The following is a 21826-nucleotide window of genomic DNA, read 5'->3' on the forward strand; positions in this document are numbered from 1 at the left end:
GGTTGCGGAGGGGGGAAGCTTCGGAGCCGCGGCGAGAGCACAGCCACAGGGGTGCGGAGGGCAAAGCGGAGAGATTCCCGCATAGAGGATCGGTGCCGACCAGCACTCACCAGCCCGAGAGGCTTGTCTGCTCGGCTGGGAGCTGAGGCTCGGGCTTTGGTCGGATCCCAGGGAGAGGACTGGGGTTGGCGGCGTGAACATAACCTGAAGGGGTTAGTGCGCCACAGCTAGCCGGGAGGGAGTCCAAGAAAAAATCTGGTGCTGCCGAAGAGACAAGAGATTTTTTCTTGCCTCTGTTTCCTGGTGCACGAGGAGAGGGGATTAAGAGCGCTGCTTAAAGGAGCTCCAGAAACGGGCGCAAGCCGCGGCTATCAGCGCGGACCCCAGAGACGGGTATGAGACGCTAAGGCTGCTGCTGCCGCCACCAAGAAGCCTGTGTGCGAGCACAGGTCACTCTCCACACCTCCCTTCCTTCCGGGGAGCCTGTGCAGCCCACCACTGCCAGGGTCCCAGGATCCAGGGACAACCTCCCCGGGAGAACGCATGGCGCGCCTCTCAGTCTGGTGCAATGTCACGCCGGCCTCTGCCGCCGCAGGCTCGTCCCGCATCCGGACCCTTCCCTCCCCCCGGCCTGAGTGAGCCAGAGCCCCCAAATCAGCTGCTCCTTTAACCCCATCCTGTCTGAGCGAAGAACAGACGCCCTCCGGTGACCTACACGCAGAGGCGGGTCCAAATCCAAAGCTGAACGCCGGGAGCTGTGCGAACAAAGAAGAGAAAGGGAAAAATCTCCCAGCAGCCTCAGGAGCAGCGGATTAAATCTCCTCAATCAACTTGATGTACCCTGCATTTGTGGAATACCTGAATAGACAACGAATCATCCCAAATTGAGGAGATGGACTTTGGGAGCAATTATATATATATATATTTTCCCTTTTTCTCTTTTTGTGAGTATGTATGTGTATGCTTCTGTGTGTGATTTTCTCTGTATAGCTTTGCTTTCACCATTTGTCCTAGGGTTCCGTCTGTACATTTTAATTTTTTTTATTACATAAAAAATTTTTTTAATACTTATTTTTTATTTTAATAAATTGATTTTTATTTTACTTTATTTTATGTCCTTTCTTTCTTTCTGTCTGTCTTTTTTTCTCCCTTTTATTCTAAGCCATATGGAGGACAGGCTCCTGGTGCTCCAGACAGGTGTCACGGCTGTGCCACTGATGTGGGAGAGCCAACTTCAGGACACTGGTCCACAAGAGACCTCCCAGCTCCACGTAATATCAAACGGTGAAAATCTCCCAAAGATCTCCATCTCAACACCAAGACCCAGCTCCACTCAACGACCAGCAAGCTACAGTGCTGGACACCCTATGCCAAACAGCTAGCAACACAGGAACACAACCCCACCCATTAGCACAGAGGCTGCCTAAAATCATAATAAGGCCACCGACACCTCAAAACAAACCACCAGACATGGACCTGCCCACCGGAAAGACAAGATCCAGCCTCATACACCAGAACACAGGCACTAGTCCCCTCAACCAGGAAGCCTATACAACCCACTGAACCAACCTTAGCCACTGGGGACAGACACCAAAAACAACAGAAACTATGAACCTGCAGCCTGTGAAAACAGGACCCCAAACAGTAAGTTAAGCAAAATGAGAAGACAGAGAAACACACAACAGATGAAGGAGCAAGGCAAAAACCCACCAGACCTAACAAATGAAGAGGAAATAGGCAGTCTACCTGAAAAAGAATTCAGAATAACGATAGTAAAGATGATCCAAAATCTTGGAAACAGAATGGAGAAAATACAAGAAACGTTTAACAAGGACCTAGAAGAACTAAAGAGCAAACAAACAGAGATGAACAACACAATAAATGAAATTAAAAATTCTCTAGAAGGGATCAATAGCAGAATGACGGAGGCAGAAGAAAGGATAAGTGACCTGGAAGATAAAACAGTGGAAATAAGTACTGCAGAGCAGAATAAAGAAAAAAGAATGAAAAGAATTGAGGACAGTCTCAGAGACCTCTGTGACAACATAAAATGCACCAACATTCGAATTATAGGAATCCCAGAAGGAGAGAAAAAGAAAGGGACTGGGAAAAAATTTGAAGAGATCATAGTTGAAAACTTCCCTAATATGGGAAAGGAAATAGTTAATCAAGTCCAGGAAGCACAGAGAGTCCCATACAGGAAAAATCCAAGGAGAAACACGCCAAGACACACATTAATCAAACTATCAGAAATGAAGTACAAAGAACAAATATTAAAAGCAGCAAGGGAAAAACAAGTAACACATAAGGGAATCCCCATAAGGTTAACAGCTGATCTTTCAGCAGAAACTCTGCAAGCCAGAAGGGAGTGGCAGGACATATTTAAAGTGATGAAAGACAAAAACCTATAACCAAGATTACTCTACCCAGCAAGGATCTCATTCAGATTTGACGGAGAAATTAAAAGCTTTACAGACAAGCAAAAGTAAAAGAATTCAGCACCACCAAGCCAGCTCTACAACAAATGCTAAAGGAACTTCTCTAGGCAGGAAACACAAGAGAAGGAAAAGACCTACAATAATAAACCCAAAACAATTAAGAAAATGGCAATAGGAACACACAATTCAATAATTACCTTAAAAGTAAATGGATTAAATGCTCCAACCAAAAGAGGTAGACTGGCTGAATGGATACAAAAACAAGACCCATATATATGCTGTCTACAAAAGACCCATTTCAGACTTAGGGACACATACAGACTGAAAGTGAGCGGATGGAAAAAGATATTCCATGCAAATGGAAATCAAAAGAAAGCTGGAGTAGCAATTCTCATAACAGACGAAATAGACTTTAAAACAAAGACTATTACAAGAGACAAAGAAGGATACTACATAATGATCAAGGGATCAATCCAAGAAGAAGATATAACAATTGCAAATATTTATGCAAACGACATAGGAGCACCTCAATAAATAAGGCAAATACTAATAGCCATAAAAGGGGAAATCGACAGTAACACAATCATAGTAGGGGACTTTAACACCCCACTTTCACCAACACACAGATCATCAAAAATAAAAATAAATAAGGAAACACAAGCTTTAAATGTTACATTAAACAAGATGGACTTAATTGATATTTATAGGACATTCCATCCAAAAACAACAGAATACACATTTTTCTCAAGTGCTCATGGAACATTCTCCAGGATAGATCATATCTTGGGTCACAAATCAAGCCTTGGTAAATTTAAGAAAGTTGAAATCGTATCAAGTATCTTTTCTGACCAAAACGCTATGAGACTAGATATCGATTATAGGAGAAATCTGTAAGAAATACAAACACATGGAGGCTAAACAATACACTACTTAATAGCAAAGAGATCACTGAAGAAATCAAAGAGGAAATCAAAAAATACCTATAAACAAATGACAATGAAAACACAACGACCCAAAACCTATGGTATGCAGCAAAAGCAGTTCTAAGAGGGAAATTCATAGCTATACAAGCCTACCTCAAGAAACAAGAAACATCTCAAATAAACAACCTAACCTAACACCTAAAGCAATGAGAGAAAGAAGGACAAAAAACCCCAAAGTTAGCAGAAGGAAAGAAATCATAGAGAACAGGTCAGAAGTTAAATGAAGGAAACGATAGCAAAGATCAATAAAACTAAAAGCTGGTTCTTTGAGAAGATAAAATTGATAAACCATTAGCCAGACTCCTCAAGAAAAAAGGGAGAAGACTCAAATCAATAGAATTAGAAATGAAAAAGGAGAAGTAACAGCTGACACTGCAGAAATACAAAGGATCATGACAGATCACTACAAGCAGCTATATGCCAATAAAATGGGCAACCAGGAAAAAATGGACAAATTCTTAGAAATGCATAACCTTCCGAGACTGAACGAGAAAGAAATAGAAAATATGAACAGATTAATCACAAGCACTGAAATTGAAACTGTGATTAAAAATCTTCCAACAAAAGCCCAGGACCAGATGGCTTCACAGGCGAATTCTATCAAACATTTAGAGAAGAGCTAACACCTATCCTCAAACTCTTCCAAAATATAGCAGAGGGAGGAACACCCCCAAACTCATTCTGCGAGGCCACCATCACTCTGACACCGAAACAAAGATGTCACAAAGAGAGAAAACTACAGGCCAATATCACTGATGAACATAGATGCAAAAATCCTCAACAAAATACTGGCAAACAGAATCCAATAGCACATTAAAAGGATGATACACTATGATCAAGTGGGGTTTATCCCAGGAATGCAAGGATTCTTCAGTATACGCAAATCAGTCAATGTGATAAACCATATTAACAAATTGAAGGAGAAAAACCATAGGATCATCTCAATAGATGCAGAGAAAGCTTTCGACAAAATTCAACACCCATTTATGATAAAAACCCTGCAGAAAGTAGGCATAGAGGGAACTTACCTCAACATAATAAACGCCATATATGACAAACCCACAGCCAACATCATCCTCAATGGTGAAAAACTGAAACCATTTCCACTAAGATCAGGAACAAGACAAGGTTGCCCACTCTCACCACTAGTATTCAACCTAGTTTTGGAAGTTTTAGCCACAGCAATCAGACAAGAAAAAGAAATAAAAGGAATCCAAATCAGAAAAGAAGAAGTAAAGCTGTCACTGTTTGCAGATGACATGGTACTATACATAGAGAATCCTAAAGATTGCTACCAGAAAACTACTAGAGCTAATCAATGAATTTGGTAAAGTAGTAGGATGCAAAATTAATGCACAGAAATCTCTTGCATTCCTATACACTAATGATGAAAAATCTGAAAGTGAAATTAAGAAAACACTCCCATTTACCATTGCAACAGAAGGAATAAAATATCTAGGAATAAACCTACCTAAGGAGACAAAAGACCTGTATGCAGAAAATTATAAGACACTGATGAAAGAAATTAAAGATGATACAAATAGATGGAGAGATATACCATGTTCTTGGATTGGAAGAATCAACATTGTGAAAATGACTCTACTACCCAAGGCAATCTACAGATTCAATGCAATCCCTATCAAACTACCAGTGTCATTTTTCACAGAACTAGAACAAAAAATTTCACAATTTGTATGGAAACACAAAAGACCACAAATAGCCAAAGCAATATTGAGAAAGAAAAACGGAGCTGGAGGAATCAGGCTCCCTGACTTCAGACTATACTACAAAGCTACAGTAATCAAGACGGTATGGTACTGGCACAAAAACAGAAATATAGATCAATGGAACAGAATAGAAAGCCCAGAGATAAACCCACACACATATGGTCACCTTATCTTTGATAAAGGAGGCAAGAATATAAGGTGGAGAAAAGACATCCTCTTCAATAAGTGGTGCTGGGAACACTGGACAGCTATATGTAAAAGAATGAAATTAGAACACTCCCTAACACCATACACAAAAATAAACTCAAAATGGATTAAAGACCTAAATGTAAGGCCAGACACCATCAAACTCTTAGAGGAAAACATAGGCAGAACACTCTATGACATAAATCACAGCAAGATCCTTTTTGACCCACGTCCTAGACAAATGGAAATAAAAACAAAAATAAACAAGTGGGACCTAATGAAACTTAAAAGCTTTTGCACAGCAAAGGAAACCATAAACAAGATGAAAAGACAACCCTCAGAATGGGAGAAAATATTTGCAAATGAAGCAACTGACAAAGGATTAATCTCCAAAACATACAAGCAACTCATGCAGCTCAATATCAAAAAAACAAACAACCCAATCCAAAAATGGGCAGAAGACCTAAATAGACATTTCTCCAAAGAAGATATACAGATTCCCAACAAACACATGAAAGAATGCTCAACATCATTAATCATTAGAGAAATGCAAATCAAAACTACAATGAGATACCATCTCACACCAGTCAGAATGGCCATCATCAAAAAATGTACAAACAATAAATGCTGAAAAGGGTGTGGAGAAAAGGGAACTCTCTTGCACTGTTGGTGGGAATGTAAATTGATACAGCCATTATGGAGAACAGTATGGAGGTTCCTTAAAAAACTAAAAATAGAATTACCATAGGACACAGCAATCCCACTACTGGGCATATACCCTGAGAAAACCTGGACATATATACACTACCAATAATTCAAAAGAGTCATGTACCAAAATGTTCATTGCAGCTCTGTTTACAATAGCCAGGACATGGAAGCAACCTAAGTGTCTATCAACAAATGAATGGATAAAGATGATGTGGCACATATATACAATGGAATATTACTCAGTCATAAAAAGGAATGAAACTGAGTTATTTGTAATGAGGTGGATGGACCTAGAGACTGTCATACAGTGAAGTAAGTCAGAAAGAGAAAAACAAATACCATATGCTAACACATATATATGGAATGTGAAAAAAAAAAAAAAAAGAGAAAATGGTCAGAAGAACCTAGGGGCAAGACGGGAATAAAGATGCAGACCTACTAGAGAATGGACTTGAGGATACGGGGAGAGGGAAGGGTAAGCTGGGACAAAGTGTGAGGGTGGCATGGACATATATACACTACCAAACGTAAAATAGATAGCTAGTGGGAAGGAGCCGCATGGCACAGGGAGATCAGCTCAGTGCTTTGTGACCACCAGAGGGGTGGGATAGGGAGGGTGGGAGGGAGAGAGATGCAAGAGGGAAGAGATATGTATATGTATAACTGATTCACCTTGTTATAAAGCAGAAACTGACACACCATTGTAAAGCAATTATACTCTAATAAAGATGTTAAAAAAATTACATTAAAAAAATAAAGCCCATCATATTACATGCATTTGTTGTTTCTCTCACTGCTCTCTTGGCAATATGCCTTTTGTTTTCCAAGGATCATCTTTCTGCTAGGATTTTGTCTCTCTTTTCTCCACTCCATGTCGCACAGCTTCTAGACAGCCATGACTTACTGTTCTACATGATCTCAACTCCTGGAACTCCAGTCTGGATCAAGATACTAAGCCTTTAATTGTCCCTAAGTGGGGATCACTCAGATAGGTTTATTAACAAGAAGATAATCACTAGAAACTATGAAGGGTTCAAGGAGAATCAGTTATACCAAACTAACTCTGCTTCCCTTTCCCACATGGTGCGATCACTAGTTTGACAGATCAGATAATGTCGTGGATTCTATATACCATGTCTTTAGCAAATTGGAAAATTAAGTCCTTTCATTCTATCACTGTAGAACTGAAGGAGAAGTGTAAGTTATCTCTTAGGTGGATCTGTATTTGACTGAAGAACATATTAGAGTAGTACCGATTTACTGATTGATGTAAAGCTTTAGGGAGGCCTTTAGTGTGAGGCTGCAGAGCTCTGTACTTAAAACTGCTGAACAGAAAAGAATCGTAAAGAATTTGAATGTAGCTACGGAAGACACATGTTTACTCCAAATGAGCAAGATACAAAACAGAAAAAGACTGAAATGAACAAGATATCTTAAGAAAGATGGTGATGGAAATCAAGTTAGCAGTTATCCTTGGGAAGATGATAAAATACAGGAAGCATGAGGGGGCAACTGGGGTGCTGGTCATGTTTGGGTGATTGATACGGGAGTGTGTTCACTTTGTAAAAATTCACTGAGCTTTACACTTATGCTTGATGTACTTTCCAGTACAGTCTAACTCTGTTTTATCAGAATTATACAATCTGTGGTTCTAATTAGTGTGTGTCTGTGTGTTAGTGATGGTGGTTTATGTAAATTGAGTCACATCTAAAACTATATAACGAATTACAGTGGGATTCTATAGCATTTAGATTTCTCGTAAGTTTTTAGATATTTTACTGTCCAATACGGACTTCCCTGATGATGTACATCATCATAATTGGCTACCAGCCTATAATATGGCCACGTATTTCCTTTAACATTACTCAGTGGAGGTAGAAAAGCAAATGAGATGAACAGGGCTGAGCAACTTATTATTATGTTAACACAAAATATGGGCATTTTATGAAGTTATAAGATTTATTCAGTGTGTCCTCTTTTAGCCATACATGTATGAAAGAAATATTCTCTCAACATTGCCAACATTTATTCATATTTTCTTGGAAGCAAATATACGGTTGACATTCATTAAGCGTTTGTAAGTCTTCTCAAAGCCAAACATCTGCTTGGCATCCAACGTGTTCACAAACTTCTTTCTTTAAAGGAATGTCTGTTGAGCATTTATTAGCTTCATTTGTGCTTTATGACTACCCTTTAAGTAGAACATTTATTTAGACAAATCCTTAAAGTTTAAGACAATCCCAAAAGATTCAAGAAGCGGATCTGTCTTGACCCTTTACTTAACATTCTCAGGCTATGACAGAAAGTATTCAAGGTGTCCCTTTAGACGCCTTCTTGGAGGGCCCCTCGATCGGACTCAGGTGAAAGGTTTTGCCTGGAATGCCACTCCCGAGTGAGGACACTCACTGAAGTCAAGTGTTTTCTTATGCACTATGGGGAAAAGGGCCTAAAAGGGGGTTAAACTTTGATTAGAGATGTTGCAAGTAGGGAAAAATGCTTACTTCAATTTCACTTCTGCTTTTCAGAAGACATGAGTACATAAATTATGTAGGAGAACGGTGATTACTAGACAGTCTAAAAGCTTGGAGGCTCTAGGCCAATTTTCAACCAACTGTCACAGAACATAAGTTTCAAAATATGTTTAAGCTAAACTGACAACTACAGAAAAAATGTAAGATTCTTTGAAAGGCTGGCTTATGTGAACTGACGAGGATCTCTGAAACCACATGCTATTTAACACACAGCGATACTCCACTGCAACGTTCCCACTCTCTTCTGGAGGGAATGTTAAAAGAGGTAGAACAGATGCTTCCCTGAATTAAGCAGATCCAAGCAGTAGACAGACTCTTCCCACAGAGTGGCCAAAAGAAGTAGGGTTCATCCAAAAACTGAAAGGGCTAGGAGAGGTCCCCTGGCCTAGCAGCTCTCAAGCTGGAAGAAGCTAACCCAGGAAGGGTGCCTGTGTGCATGGGTTTCCCACCTTTCTATGCCAGAGAAGCTCCAATCTTAACTGCTGTAGACATCCATTCTCCCTGGAATATTTGAATCACTGCTACATGCTAAGCTCTTCATTTTACAGGTCACAAAACCAAGGCCAGAGTGATTCCATTAGGTATCCAAAGTGCCAGGGCAGCAAAGCTAGAACAAGCATTTCATAAATCCCCGGCTAAGGTGCCCTTCTATCAATTATACAACCTGTAAGACCTTAGGGCATAAAATATTGGCAGCTGAGATGAGAAAGTATTTATCTGGTACAGTTAGTTTGCAGAATAGCTCTTGATCTTAGCTGTGTACACAAGTCTCCATGAGTCCTGGAGCAAGCCTTTTCCCCCCTCTACCTGTCCAAGGAGTTCCAGGGAGTCTGTGAAATCCCTGAAGCGGTACATTCAATTTAACATGTCTGTGTAAAATTCGTCCATAGCTTTCATTTGTTCTTCAAAAGTATCTGTGATCACACCAAATGGTAAAAATCAGTGTACCTGAAGAAGGGACTAGGAAAACTTACCAGAAAGTCCTTTAACATAACGTGCATGTTTACTATTAAACTACTCAGGTTATACAGGTAAATTCACAGTGGTGAAAACAAAAACTGCACAGTACCTATGAAAATACAGTACTTGGTAGACTGATAAAAACAGATTTTATTTTACTTCTTGGATTTTACATAATTGAAAAAATTATTTGATGTATAACACGCAACCTTCACTCTGTAAACCAAAACCAGCACTCCAAAGCCCTGAATAATTTGGGGGCTAGGGGATTATTTCTGTCTCTGAGTATTCCCTTTAGAAACTGATGGTGAGTAAGAGATGTCATGACAACTGACAGAGAACAACTGTTTCTTTCAATTCAACTGTAGACTCTTCAGGGAAAACGCTCATCTTTATAACTCTGTCAATTAGGCAAACACTAAAAACTGCCTCCTGCCCTTCATGCTGATAATGTCAGGGAAGACAAGTGGCTGATGTAATCCTGAAGATGGAGCTAATGTCCAGAGCCTCATTATCCATTAAGGGAGGCTTTCCCCCTACTTCCACTCTAGCAAAGGAAGAGCAAGATGCTGAATTATCTTCATGTGTGGACTGACAAGAAATAAACTGTAAAGTCGTTTTGAGGGAAAAACCTAGAAAACCAGCATGAACATAAACTAATTTGAGAAACAGTGCCCTACTGTATTTTGAAATAATATTCAGTATTTATCCAGAGGGTTTCTTATAATGGAGTAAAATAGAGAATTTCCTGAGGCTAGGAGATTACAATCATCTGAGAAACCAGGAGTAAGAATGCGTGCATTTAACTGCAAAGAAGGATATGCAGAACCGCCCACCTATTCCTCACAGTGAGGAATCATCATGGAAATTATGCTTCAAGGTCAGTAAGCTAAATGACAAGAAGATGGTCTGTGCCAATAATTTAAATGTCAAGCGGCACCGGGCCAAGAAGGTGCACAGATATAAATCGGGCAGTGGCACTGATGTAATTATGGGCTTAGACGAATTCTCAAAGCCAGACCGGAAGCTGAACCACAGTCTTTGGGGAAAAGAGAGAATATGAAGGTAATTAGAGGAAAAAAGCAGAGGAAAGTTTTTTACTTTTTAAAAAAACCCCTAAAACTCTAAATAAAACTCAATGTCTGCAGAGGGACCTTCATGGTCCTCAAACATGCATAAAACAGGATGGAGGGAGGAAGGGGCCACCCACATCTCTATAAGCTCAGTGTCAGAGCAGAGCTGCACGTGCACGGCAGTGTGTGTCCCTCCCAGGGGCCTGGGACCTGGAGGGGTGCTGAGGTCCATGTGACTTGTGAGCATCCAGAACGAGGATCTCAGGAGGGAATTTCACAAGCACAGAACGTATTTTTTTCTCCCTGGACTCTGCTTTCTAGTTTTTCTCTCCCTCTGCTATTGTTTAATTTTGTGGTTCGACTTTTTGAAGAATGGTGGGAGGTACCGTGTTAAGCAATGCTCTAGGAATGAGGCTCAGCGGCGATGAAATCGGCCTCCCACGTCTTTCAAACCAACTGTGAGTCTGCTTAAAACACAAGGCAGACACAAATACGAAGGAGAGCAGGCAGGACGTCCTGTTCATCCTTGTATGTGCAGCATCTCTCCCCAGCACACAGTCGGCACAGAACGGATGCAGGCTCAAGGGAACCCGTCATTTTATCTAAACAGCTCTGTGGTCCGTTCTGTTTCTGAATAGGAGCCAACAGCCATATCACTTAATGTGCTTTTGAGCAATCTTTTGTTGATCCTTGTGCCTCCATTAATGAAAGTGATTAAACAACCAAGTCTGGCACAAAATTATCCTGATGGGAGAGCATCAGAGTTGAACATGGTCAAGAGATTTACAAAGGAGCCAAGAAACATCACTGGAAAAGCAGATATTAAAAAATCATGAGTATCCTCATGCTTTTAATTTTTATTTATTTATTTTTAACATCTTTGTTGGAGTATAATTGCTTTACAATGTTGTGTTAGTTTCTGCTGTATAACAAAGTGAATCAGCTATATGCGTACGTATATCCCCATATCCCCTCCCTCTTCTCATGCTTTTTAAAGAAGACAGTCAAGAAAATAATTTCCAATTTTTTCTTCATGGTTAAGCAGAGTCTGATTATTACTAATACTAAATATCTGTACACTGTATTGCCTAAAAGCTTTATAGTAATAGTATTTATTAATACATGCCACAGAGAAGAAAAATTAAATGAAATAATTAGATTCCTAGGAATAATAAGCAACTCTTAATGCTCTGAGTATAATATAATTTTATAGGCTGAAATGACACTTATCAAGGATATTTATTAAGTATGGTTTAAACTATATTTCACAAAAACAACCCACTGAAATTTAGGAAATACCTATAAGGCATGGCTTACAAGTTTGGAGACAATATCATATACAGGATATTTAAGTAAATAAAGCCTGGACCAAAAAAAGTTTTAAAAAGCAGAAGATTCTTTTATTCATAAATATATTTTAAGAGAAAAAATAAAGTTTTACAAATAAAGTTTGTAAAACAAATAAAGTTTGTAGAACAAATAAAGTTTGCCAATAGTACAGTTTTAAAGATAATGTTAAAAGCACAGATTCTGAGAAATTCTCCAGAAGCCCTGCTAGTATTTCATCTCGCATGAAGAGAAAGCAATTTGAGAACTGCTACCCAACGCCTAGTCTGACCAGCTGGTAAGATTCAGTAAGTGGGTGGCAAAGAGGAAAATCCTTGCATTTCATGGTGACCAGAGGGGAAGAGACTGGGCATAGTCATAAATATACTTTAAATTTTAGGAAGACTTTGTTAAAACAATTTAGTCAAAGACATGAGGAAGATTCTTTGACAAGAAGTTCAGGAAGGATTGGAGCTAAATAGTTCACAAAAATACAATTCTATGGAGTAGGCCTTGATACCTCAAAACAGATTTTAACTTAGGATATAGGCAATATTATAAATTAGACGGCAGAAGATTATATGGTCAATAAACAGCCTTCAGAAAAATGCTCAGCTATTTGGAAAATGATTCAGTTAGTGTCTCCCATCATGCATTCCCCCAAATAAGTCCAAGCAACAGAATCAAAGATTTAAGTGTAGAAAACAGAACCTTTAGAGAAGCAACCCTGGATGGAGATGCAGGTAAATAAACACAGAATGGCAAGAAACCTGCCAATTCAAATTATGAACAATAATCATTAATGACTGTCAGGACTCACTTTCAAAACTCTGCTAATAAATGCTATCCCAGTTTGTGAACCCTGAGTGAATGAATTAATAAATAAATAACCTGACATTTATGGATTCTGGATAAAATAACTTCAAGGAACTTTAAAAATCAAGAACTTAGGATCCAGTTGCTCATTACTGAAATCTGACAATACCATGGAGAACTTACCTGCAGCAAATAACAGCTTTGCACGACAAAGCTAAGTCCAGAAAATACTGCCGTACTCCAAAAGTTAAGGCATACTTGAGAGTTTTCCCATCAATTATAAGAGCAAAGTCATTCTCCTTCCGAAGAGCATCACCAAGGGTAGTGCAGTGACGACTGAGAGTTTCCCTTGTTCCCTGTAAAATTAAACGAAAGATGCCCTCAGCATTTACTCCCATTTGTTCTACCAAGGTTGTTCAGCAACTACTTTTAGTTATTTTTAGTGCTTTTTATGTTTCAAATTGCTTTCACATACCTCTACTCATCTGATTCTCACGAAAGCTCCTCAGAGAAGACTGGACAAACATTGTCAGAAAAAGTGAGTGACTCCCTTAAAGCCATACCCTGTTCCTAGCACGGTTGGGACTTGACTACACATCACCCATTCCCCTGCCATCTTTGCTCATTATTCCAACCACACGGTCGCAATCTTCTTAAAATATTTTCAGTACATTATCTTGTTAAAGCATAACAACGTTGAACTAGTCAAAATTGCTTAGCTATGAATCAAGGGTAAAGTTGGGGAATGTAATTTAAATAATTTATGGGTATTCTTTCAGAAGTTGTCAATGCGCCTGAAACTTAATTCTCAAGAGGAGGAAATGTAGTATCTGTAATCTCTTGCCACTTCATGAATTGGCGTCTATAACTTTAATCGCGATTTCATGATGCGGTATTTCAGCTGGGGATGGTGACATGTGGCCTAGTAATCTTGACGGATTGAATAAAAGAACCCCTTCCATCAATGAAGAGTTCATTTTCAGGCACAATAAAAACCTTTAGTGTCAAGAAAGGCTTTGTTCACCTCAGCTATATAGAGAGGTTGTATTTGTTTCCCTCTGTTAAGAACTATTGCTTTCCCAGCTCTTCAAAGGGAAAAAATTTCAAGATACTTAATTTTTCTCCCTAGATCCTGTAGACTTTTCCTATAACCTGATAGGGACAGCTTCTTATTTCAACGGAGCCCCAGCATTATGAAGACACAGAACACGGGCTCTGCCCAAGGAAATGTAAGGAACGATTACTTTCCTATTAGAGTTTTGTTCTGAGTGCTAGTATCTGAGCCCGCAGTTATTTATATAATAAATTTAACAAATCTATGTTTCTATAATAAAATATACCTATAGTAAAAAATAATACATAATAATTTTTGTTATATTCAAAGGAGATATAATTATCGTTCCAATTTAAGACCGTGGTACAGTTATTTGAGTTATCTTCACAAAGAGGGAAGCAAAGACAGAGGTAATTAAAATTTTATATTGGGGATTTTTGAAGGTGTTTCTACATTCGTATTTCAAATGTGGTTCACACTACGTTCTGGAATTTCAGGATCTGTTTATCGAAATAACAGAACAGTGTTGTACCGTAAAGTAAGCATGCCCAACCCTCCGAACGCTGGAACTTCATTTAACACTTCCCCTGTTCCTCGTTACACACAGTGACATGAAGGACCGCCATATAGCAGCATTCTTTGCAAAATTTTCTGTTCACACTTTACGTCGGGGGGAAAGAGCTGTTTTAATTTACAGGCCTCACGCTCCTATTTCCTACTGGAAATTTTGGGCCCAAGAGAATTTTAAGAAAAGGAGGTAAAAAGTGTCAGCAAGATTCTGCAAGCAAATTTATCAATGACTATCCATAGCAGATTACCCTGGATTGTCTTAAAAGCAAATTCCCATGGATGAAATGAACAAACAAGCAGATTAATACACAGATAAAAAATGAAAATAAAATAAAACAATATTTAGCATCTACCACACACCAGTCATGGTTCTAAGGGCTACACACACAGATACAGTACTTCAGTTAACACTTATTACAACCCTGTGCAGGAGGCACAACTATTGTCCCCATTCTGCAGATGGTAAGCGTGAGACTTAGAGTTTAATTTCCTCGCCCCAAAACACATGGCTACTAAGTAGAGAAACCAAACTCAGAATTAAATTTCTGTACTAGCTAGTCATTCTCTACATTATCCAGCAAAAACAAAACCAACAGTACCAGGCATAGCAAATCATAAGTGAAATCCCCATACCATTTCCCCTGTTGTTTCCCTAGAGCCCTCATCATCTGTCTCTCATCTTGTCTTTACCACCAACAGAGCCTTCTCTTTACAAAACAAACTTGAAACACAAATGAGTCTCTTCTTGCTCTAAAATTTTTCAATGGCTTCTACTGCTTACATGATAAAGTCTAAAATCCAAGTCCAGCTAACTTTCGTTCGCTTTTCTCTTTACAACCTTGACTCCTTTTTTCCCTCTCTCTGGACCACCCTTTCCTCCTGAGATATTCCACTATCTTTGAAACCAGGCTGTCCTCCCAAGCCCTCCCAGACTCACTCCATGCTATCATGTGTAATTCACTCTATGCTAGCAAGACCCTCAGTTCCTTGAGGGGAGAGACAATGTTTAATGTGGTTCCCAGCCACAAACAGTGCCTGTAATTACAGACGCTCGGCAAAGACATATTTATGGAATGAGAGCACTGATAAATTTTGATTTCACCCCACTGGAAGCACTCCATTTCCCCTCTATTATCACTTCTGATTTGAGAGAGAGACAGATAGGCAGTCAGTCTTCTCATTCGTGCTCTTTAATTTTCTAGAGAATAATAGGGATTAATACTTCAACAGTCTTTCAAACCAAGGCACTGTCCACTGAAATGCATGTATGTGTACCTGTGTATTTATTTGCCTGCCTGCCTATCTACCTATCTACTTACCTACCCATCCATCCATCCATCCACCCATCCATCCATCCATCCATCCGCTACTCTGTTTTTTTAAGTTTTGCCCAAGTCACTCCTGATCTGAAAACCTAAATGAAACCTGAGATGTACCTCAAGGGGACTTCAAATTTCTTTATAGATCAGCTGCAAAGCAAGACTCAAAGTCAAGTAAACTCCTGGCTGTGCAAGCCCCTCATGATCCAGCCTGTTCGACACAGTCCTGTGCGCCCCACTCTCCCTTCTTCTGAGGGCGTTCTCTGACATCTTAAAATGTATTGAGAACTTATTTGTGGCGTCAGCATCCCTGGGTTTCCTGGGTGATTATCACAGATCTGCAGCAAATCAAACAGTGTCAGGAGATGTAACAGAGATCACATTTCAGAAGGTGAGTCAAAATCTTCGCACAGTGAATTCTCCAGTCAGCCTACCTAGGGCGCAAGGTAACAGCAACAGAAAAGCTGCAAACACTTCCTTATTTTCGTTTACAGTTTTATTTTGTAAGCAGCTCTGTTGTTGGCTGTGTGCTGCCAGTTACATGTTATATTTCACCCTTATTTATACTGCCAGGAGTATTTTAAAATTCTTTTATTTATGAACGTTTACTGCTTCTCCTGTAAGCCTGGGAGCCATACTTTATGGCCATATTGCATTGAAGCTTATCTCCTGTAGCTAGAAATAAATTTATTACTACATTAGCTGTTGCTTTGTTTTCTTTTTGGTTACCGAAGGGGGAAATGTTTAAACGTTTAAACTTAGTGACATGTGAAAGTATAAATATATAAATGAGAAGCTAACTCAGAAAAAGGATAAAAGACCACAGGGTACAACAACATAAAAGCTCTGTATCTCCTTATGCTACAAAGTCTTATTTGTGGGCTGAAAGAAAAGGAGCATTTGTTGCTATAATCAGGGAGAGTCAGAAGTAAAGGCAGTTTGGGGAGACAGACAGGCATTCAGGCGTCTCACCAGGCGGGGACCCAGGTATGGGAAGGAGCCGCAGGGAAAGCGGGATTTGCCTGCACCTCTCACAGCCTGCATCCCATGTGGACACGACAGTTGAGCATTCAGCTCTCCTCTCCCTGTCCATGGGCTGCACCTAGCCAAGTGCTCATCAGGGGCCCTTATGAGCTCCTCCAAGCTTTCCTGCTTTGCCAAGTCACAATTCAGTCTACAGCCAACACTTCTCTGTTCTTAGTCCTGACACAACAGGGACTAGAAAGGGAATAAAATCACCTCCCCCTGAGGACAGGCTCTACTCCAGCTCTCCTCTCTTATATGGGTGCTCATTACTGCTGAGCTATACTTTCACCCGGGACTAGCCGATTCCACTGTTCCCAGAGGTTACTCCAGACCTTTTCTTCCCTTCTTCAGACTCCATATTTGGCTCCTGTTAGTGCAGCAAACATCTCCCTGCTTTACTGAGAACATTCGTAAATTATTCTCTCAACTTTCCTCTCTTAATCTCAAAACTTCCCTTTACCTAATCCTCCCTAATTCCTGAGCTGGGAGGAAGACCTGCCTTCTTTTCTCACCTCTGTTCCTCCCTCTTCTCCCCTGCATCTTTATTCTCCCCCACTGTCACTCTTTCTTTCCTTTAAGACTACATACGGAAAGCAATGAACAATAAATAAACCAAGAAACGTCCCCAACTCTATTTTTCCTGAGTCCTCCTGGTGACATGAATACCTCCATCTTCTGGATTCTCCAAATATGTGTGTATACTTACACAATGTAGCGTGATGTATAATTGCTTATCTGTTTATATCTCTACTTCCCTGCAGGACTGAGGCCCTTGATAAAGAGATGAAATAAAATCAATACAAGCTTGGTAATAAAAGAATAACCAAATTATTAATGATTGGAGAATACCTTGTGGGAAGTTACAATGATTTTGTTGTGTGACCATTGTTTTTTACTGCCTGTAAAACTCCTGTGTAATCTTGGACACTTTTAATTAGAGCAATAAATAAAATGTTAGTGTGCTTATTTTATTGCAGAGGAAATGAAGAACAAAGTGGTGGTTATGATCTAACATCTCCTTCTATCTCATATAACAGAAATTGTCTAATGAATATAATGGAATCAACACCTAGACTAGCTACTTAGTGATCAAGCAGGTTATATACTAGTGGATTTATGAGAAGAAAACAATGTGTATTTGGTTTATAAGAAACATGCTTGGAAAAGAAAAAAGAAAGAAAGATGCTTGGCAGATAATTAGGTCAAGTACAATTCCTCACAAAGATTAACTCAGACCAAAGGGCCTTAATAAAGTTCTATTTGCATCTTTGTATTGCCTGGCAAAACAGATAACATGTTCATACAATACCTGTCGGGGAGGGGGAAATTTCCCACCTTCTGCTTCTTGAGTTTTTTTGGCTGGCCTAATAATTAAATTGGCACAAGACAGATTAACAGGAGGGAAAAAAACCCCAAATTTAATTAGTACACATGGAGGTCTCATAGAAATGGGACCTAAGAAGTGACCAAAGCAGGCAGTTTTTGTAATTTTTAGACAAAGAAACAACAAATTTGTAAAGAACTGACAAGACAGAGACGTTTAAGCTTGGGGTAGTAAATTAGTGAGGAAGTAACAAATTTTGTTTAAACAGCCTTCTTGGCCTGGAATTTCCTATCTCTAGTGATAAGGATGTCTATCTACCTCCTGGTGCAGGGCAGGTACTTTTCAAATGGGAGATTTATTTCTTGCTTTCTAAAGACAAAGGAGGGTCAGAATGTTCTTCTTGGATTGGCTGTTTCTTAAGTAACTTTAATTCAAAATATTCAATATGCCAGTCTGGCATATTTTAGGGTGGCCTGCCCTGACCCCCACCATACCCTCCAATAAAATAAAATAACAACAATTTTTAAGAAATCAAAGACTGGCAGCTTTATGATAATCTTTTTTTTTTTTTTTTTGCGGTACACGGGCCTCTCGCTGCTGTGGCCTCTCCCGTTGCGGAGCACAGGCTCCAGACGCGCAGGCTCAGCGGCCATGGCTCACGGGCCCAGCCGCTCCGCGGCATGCGGGATCTTTCCGGACCGGGGCACGAACCCGTGTCCCCTGCATCGGCAGGTGGACTCTCAACCACTACGCCACCAGGGAAGCCCTATGGTAATCTTTTAAAATTACTTTTACACGACCTTCGCCGAGGAAATCTTTGATAAAAATCACAGAGGGCACCCTAGACAATGAACACAATTTTATAGTGAAATAAATTGAAAGCCCTGACTTGTTTGGAAAGTATCATAGCGTGCAAGATGTCGTTTGCATTTTGGCAAAAACTCTGCTTGGAACACTCTAAAGAACCAGAGGCCAGATGTGCAAAGAACATGTTAGGCCACCTAAGAACTATGATTTTGATGGCCCCAAATGTAATGTTGCAGAAAGCACTTGCATAAAAATGGCCCTTTTCAGCCTCTGGCCTTTGGTTTTTCTTCCTGATTCCTTTCAGGGGTTTACAGAACAGAGAGTCTTACTTAGGAACATATCCAGGAAACACCCCAGTAGAGAATGTGGAAATATCCCTAAGGAGAGGTAAATAAAAGCCTCTTGCCTTTGACTAGAAGACTAGTCTATTCCAGTCTAACCAGCAGAAATGATGTGAAGATTACAGACAGTGTAAAATGTAACACCTAAATGTCGTGGTGTGGGTGTCATATGGGTGTCGTAACACCCACATCCTGCTCCAGGGCCACAGTTACTTATAGTGACAGAAGAAAATGTGTGATAACTCATCTTATCCCAGAAGGAGTCATCAGCAAGGCTAAGCCAAAGAGCAAAAGTTAAAGGAAAAAAGTATACATATAATACTTATTTAGTTCAAACTATATGTTGGTATTTGGGTCAGAATACAAATAAGCCTTCAGCACCTGTATTTATTCCTGGGAATCTGTTAAATGTGTGCAGGTCAAATGATAAATTTATGTTTACCGTAAGTTTATCATGAGTTCACCACCAGTTAAGTGAAATAAGCATAGAATTTTGGCTAATGCTGAATCACTTTTGGAAGATACACAACTTTCACCCTTGTCAGAATGGACTTAAGTTTATGAAGCCTGTGCTTCTCACTTTAGTAGCAGCACAGCGGGTTTCTGTTTTCACTTACTTTCCACCAAAAGGACAAAATGCAACATAATGTTACAGGAGAACATCTTGTGGAACAAAGACGGCGACTCTGATGAAATAAGACAACTTGCTGGAGGGTGGGTCACTGTAAAATAACTCTTCAGAACTCATCAGCTGATGTGCACAAGTTACCAATCAGTGTAGAGAAGGCAGCCATCAACATATAACAAATATGTAACCATAAAAAAGTGGGGCTTTTTTAGTTAGAAAGCCGAGGATGGCCATGAGGGTTCACATGATGCTTCTGGGCACCAATAACATCTGAAGCAAAATGATGAAGCCACATGGTAGAGGACTTAAGTTCCAGAAGCTGAAACATACCCCATGGCTCAGAACACAAGGCTTTCCTCACCTTTAGGTGGTTGTAGAATATAAGGTGAAAACAAGCTAATCAAGCATTTTTCACCTTTCTTGGAAAGGAAATATTAGGTATTTTATTTTGAAAAAAAGTTCCTTATGAAAAAACTAAATGAGAAATAAGGAATGGCGTCAACCACTAACTTAAGACACCAAGAACTCCAAAATACTTTTGGATCAGGTGGCTACCTAGGCTCAGCGTTCTACAAAGGATTATATCCCACATCATAGGTGTCACAGGTAAGTTTATTTCATGGCCTATCGATAAACTTCTTCACCAGGAGTACATATGTATTCCAATCTACCTCGTCCTTATTTATTTTTTCACTTGACTAACTAGCAGTAATATGGTATCAGAATGACTTGGTTTGAATCGTTGTTCTCCCACTTCATGGCTGTCTTTCTTCAGGCAGGTTACTTAATTTCTCTCAATCAAATTTTTCTCATTCATAAGATTGGGTTAATATCTCTTCTGTAGGGTTATTGTGGTGACAAGATGTGCTAACTCAGGTGTCCTGCCCAGTGCTTGGCTCAGAGGTGATTTCCAGGAAAGACTAATTCTTTTCCTTCCTCTGACATCAGGTCTAAGAGAGATGTCAGCACCCGAAGAAGAATGAATGTTCTGCAACCTGTCAATCACTGCACAACATCAGTGCAATCCAAGTGGTATATTACTGAGATGATTTTCAGTTTCCTTTTGAAATCTCCTAATGGCAATTTTATTTCAATCTACTTTTTCATTGCTAACACCCAACTCTACTAGCTACTACTTCTTCTACATAAAAACTATCTGGAAACCTGTCGTCCCTCAATTATAGAAAAGATGGCATTATCTCTTCTCATATGGCATGTAGCTCTTGCTAGATGGCAGGAGGACAAATATTTATAAAGTTAACCTAGACTGTTTTTCTTTATCTCTTAATTTCTGTCTCTAACCTGATACAACTCTTCTTTAAAAAACTAAATTTATTTATTTATTTATTTTCAGCTGCACTGGGTGTTCGTTGCTGCTCTAGTTGCGGTGAGCGGGGGCTACTCTTCATTGCGGTGCGCGGGCTTCTCATTGCGGTGGCTCCTCTTGTTGTGGAGCACGGGCTCTAGGCGCGTGGGCTTCAGTAGTTGTGGCTCGCGGGCTCTAGAGCCCAGGCTCATGCAGTTGTGGCGCACGGGCTTAGTTGCTCCGCGGCATGTGGGATCTTCCCGGACCAGGGCTTGAACCCATGTCCCCTGCATTGGCAGGTGGATTCTTAACCACGGCGCCACCAGGGAGGCCCTGATACAACTCTTGAGCAGAAAATAACTTGAAAGTTACAAAGTGATTTGGCATTTCTCTCATACTATGATTTTTGCAGATGACCACATCAATATATGTTAGACTTTAAGCTCCCATAAAGATATATTGATATATATATATATATATATATATGCAGTTACATAAAATAGCATTATATGCAAATGAGAGCTTCACAAATAGTAGGTTGAAAATAACTAATGATAAACAAAACACAGAGGACTTATTTCACTGGCATGTTCTTCAGCTCTAACACCATCAACTTAACTTCTTAGGTATGGATGATTTTTAAAAGCAGATAAATAAATACTTTGTGTGTGTGTGTGTGTGTGTGTGTGTGTGTGTGTGTGTG

General features: G+C 39.7%; 1 protein-coding gene across 2 annotated transcripts in view; it reads right to left on the bottom strand.

The window, feature by feature from the left end:
• ATP8A1 (ATPase phospholipid transporting 8A1) overlaps nucleotides 1-21826 on the bottom strand; it is a 235267-nt gene that overhangs the window by 62976 nt on the left and 150465 nt on the right. For both annotated transcript variants that reach the window (XM_082838545.1, XM_082838546.1), the window contains one exon: nucleotides 12932-13104. In XM_082838545.1, coding sequence (XP_082694671.1) covers nucleotides 12932-13104 — 173 coding nt within the window. The remainder of the gene's footprint in view (nucleotides 1-12931; nucleotides 13105-21826) is intronic.

This window comes from Leucopleurus acutus (assembly GCF_964270905.1).
Source record: "Leucopleurus acutus genome assembly, chromosome: 4".
Classification (NCBI taxonomy): Eukaryota; Metazoa; Chordata; class Mammalia; order Artiodactyla; family Delphinidae; genus Leucopleurus; species Leucopleurus acutus.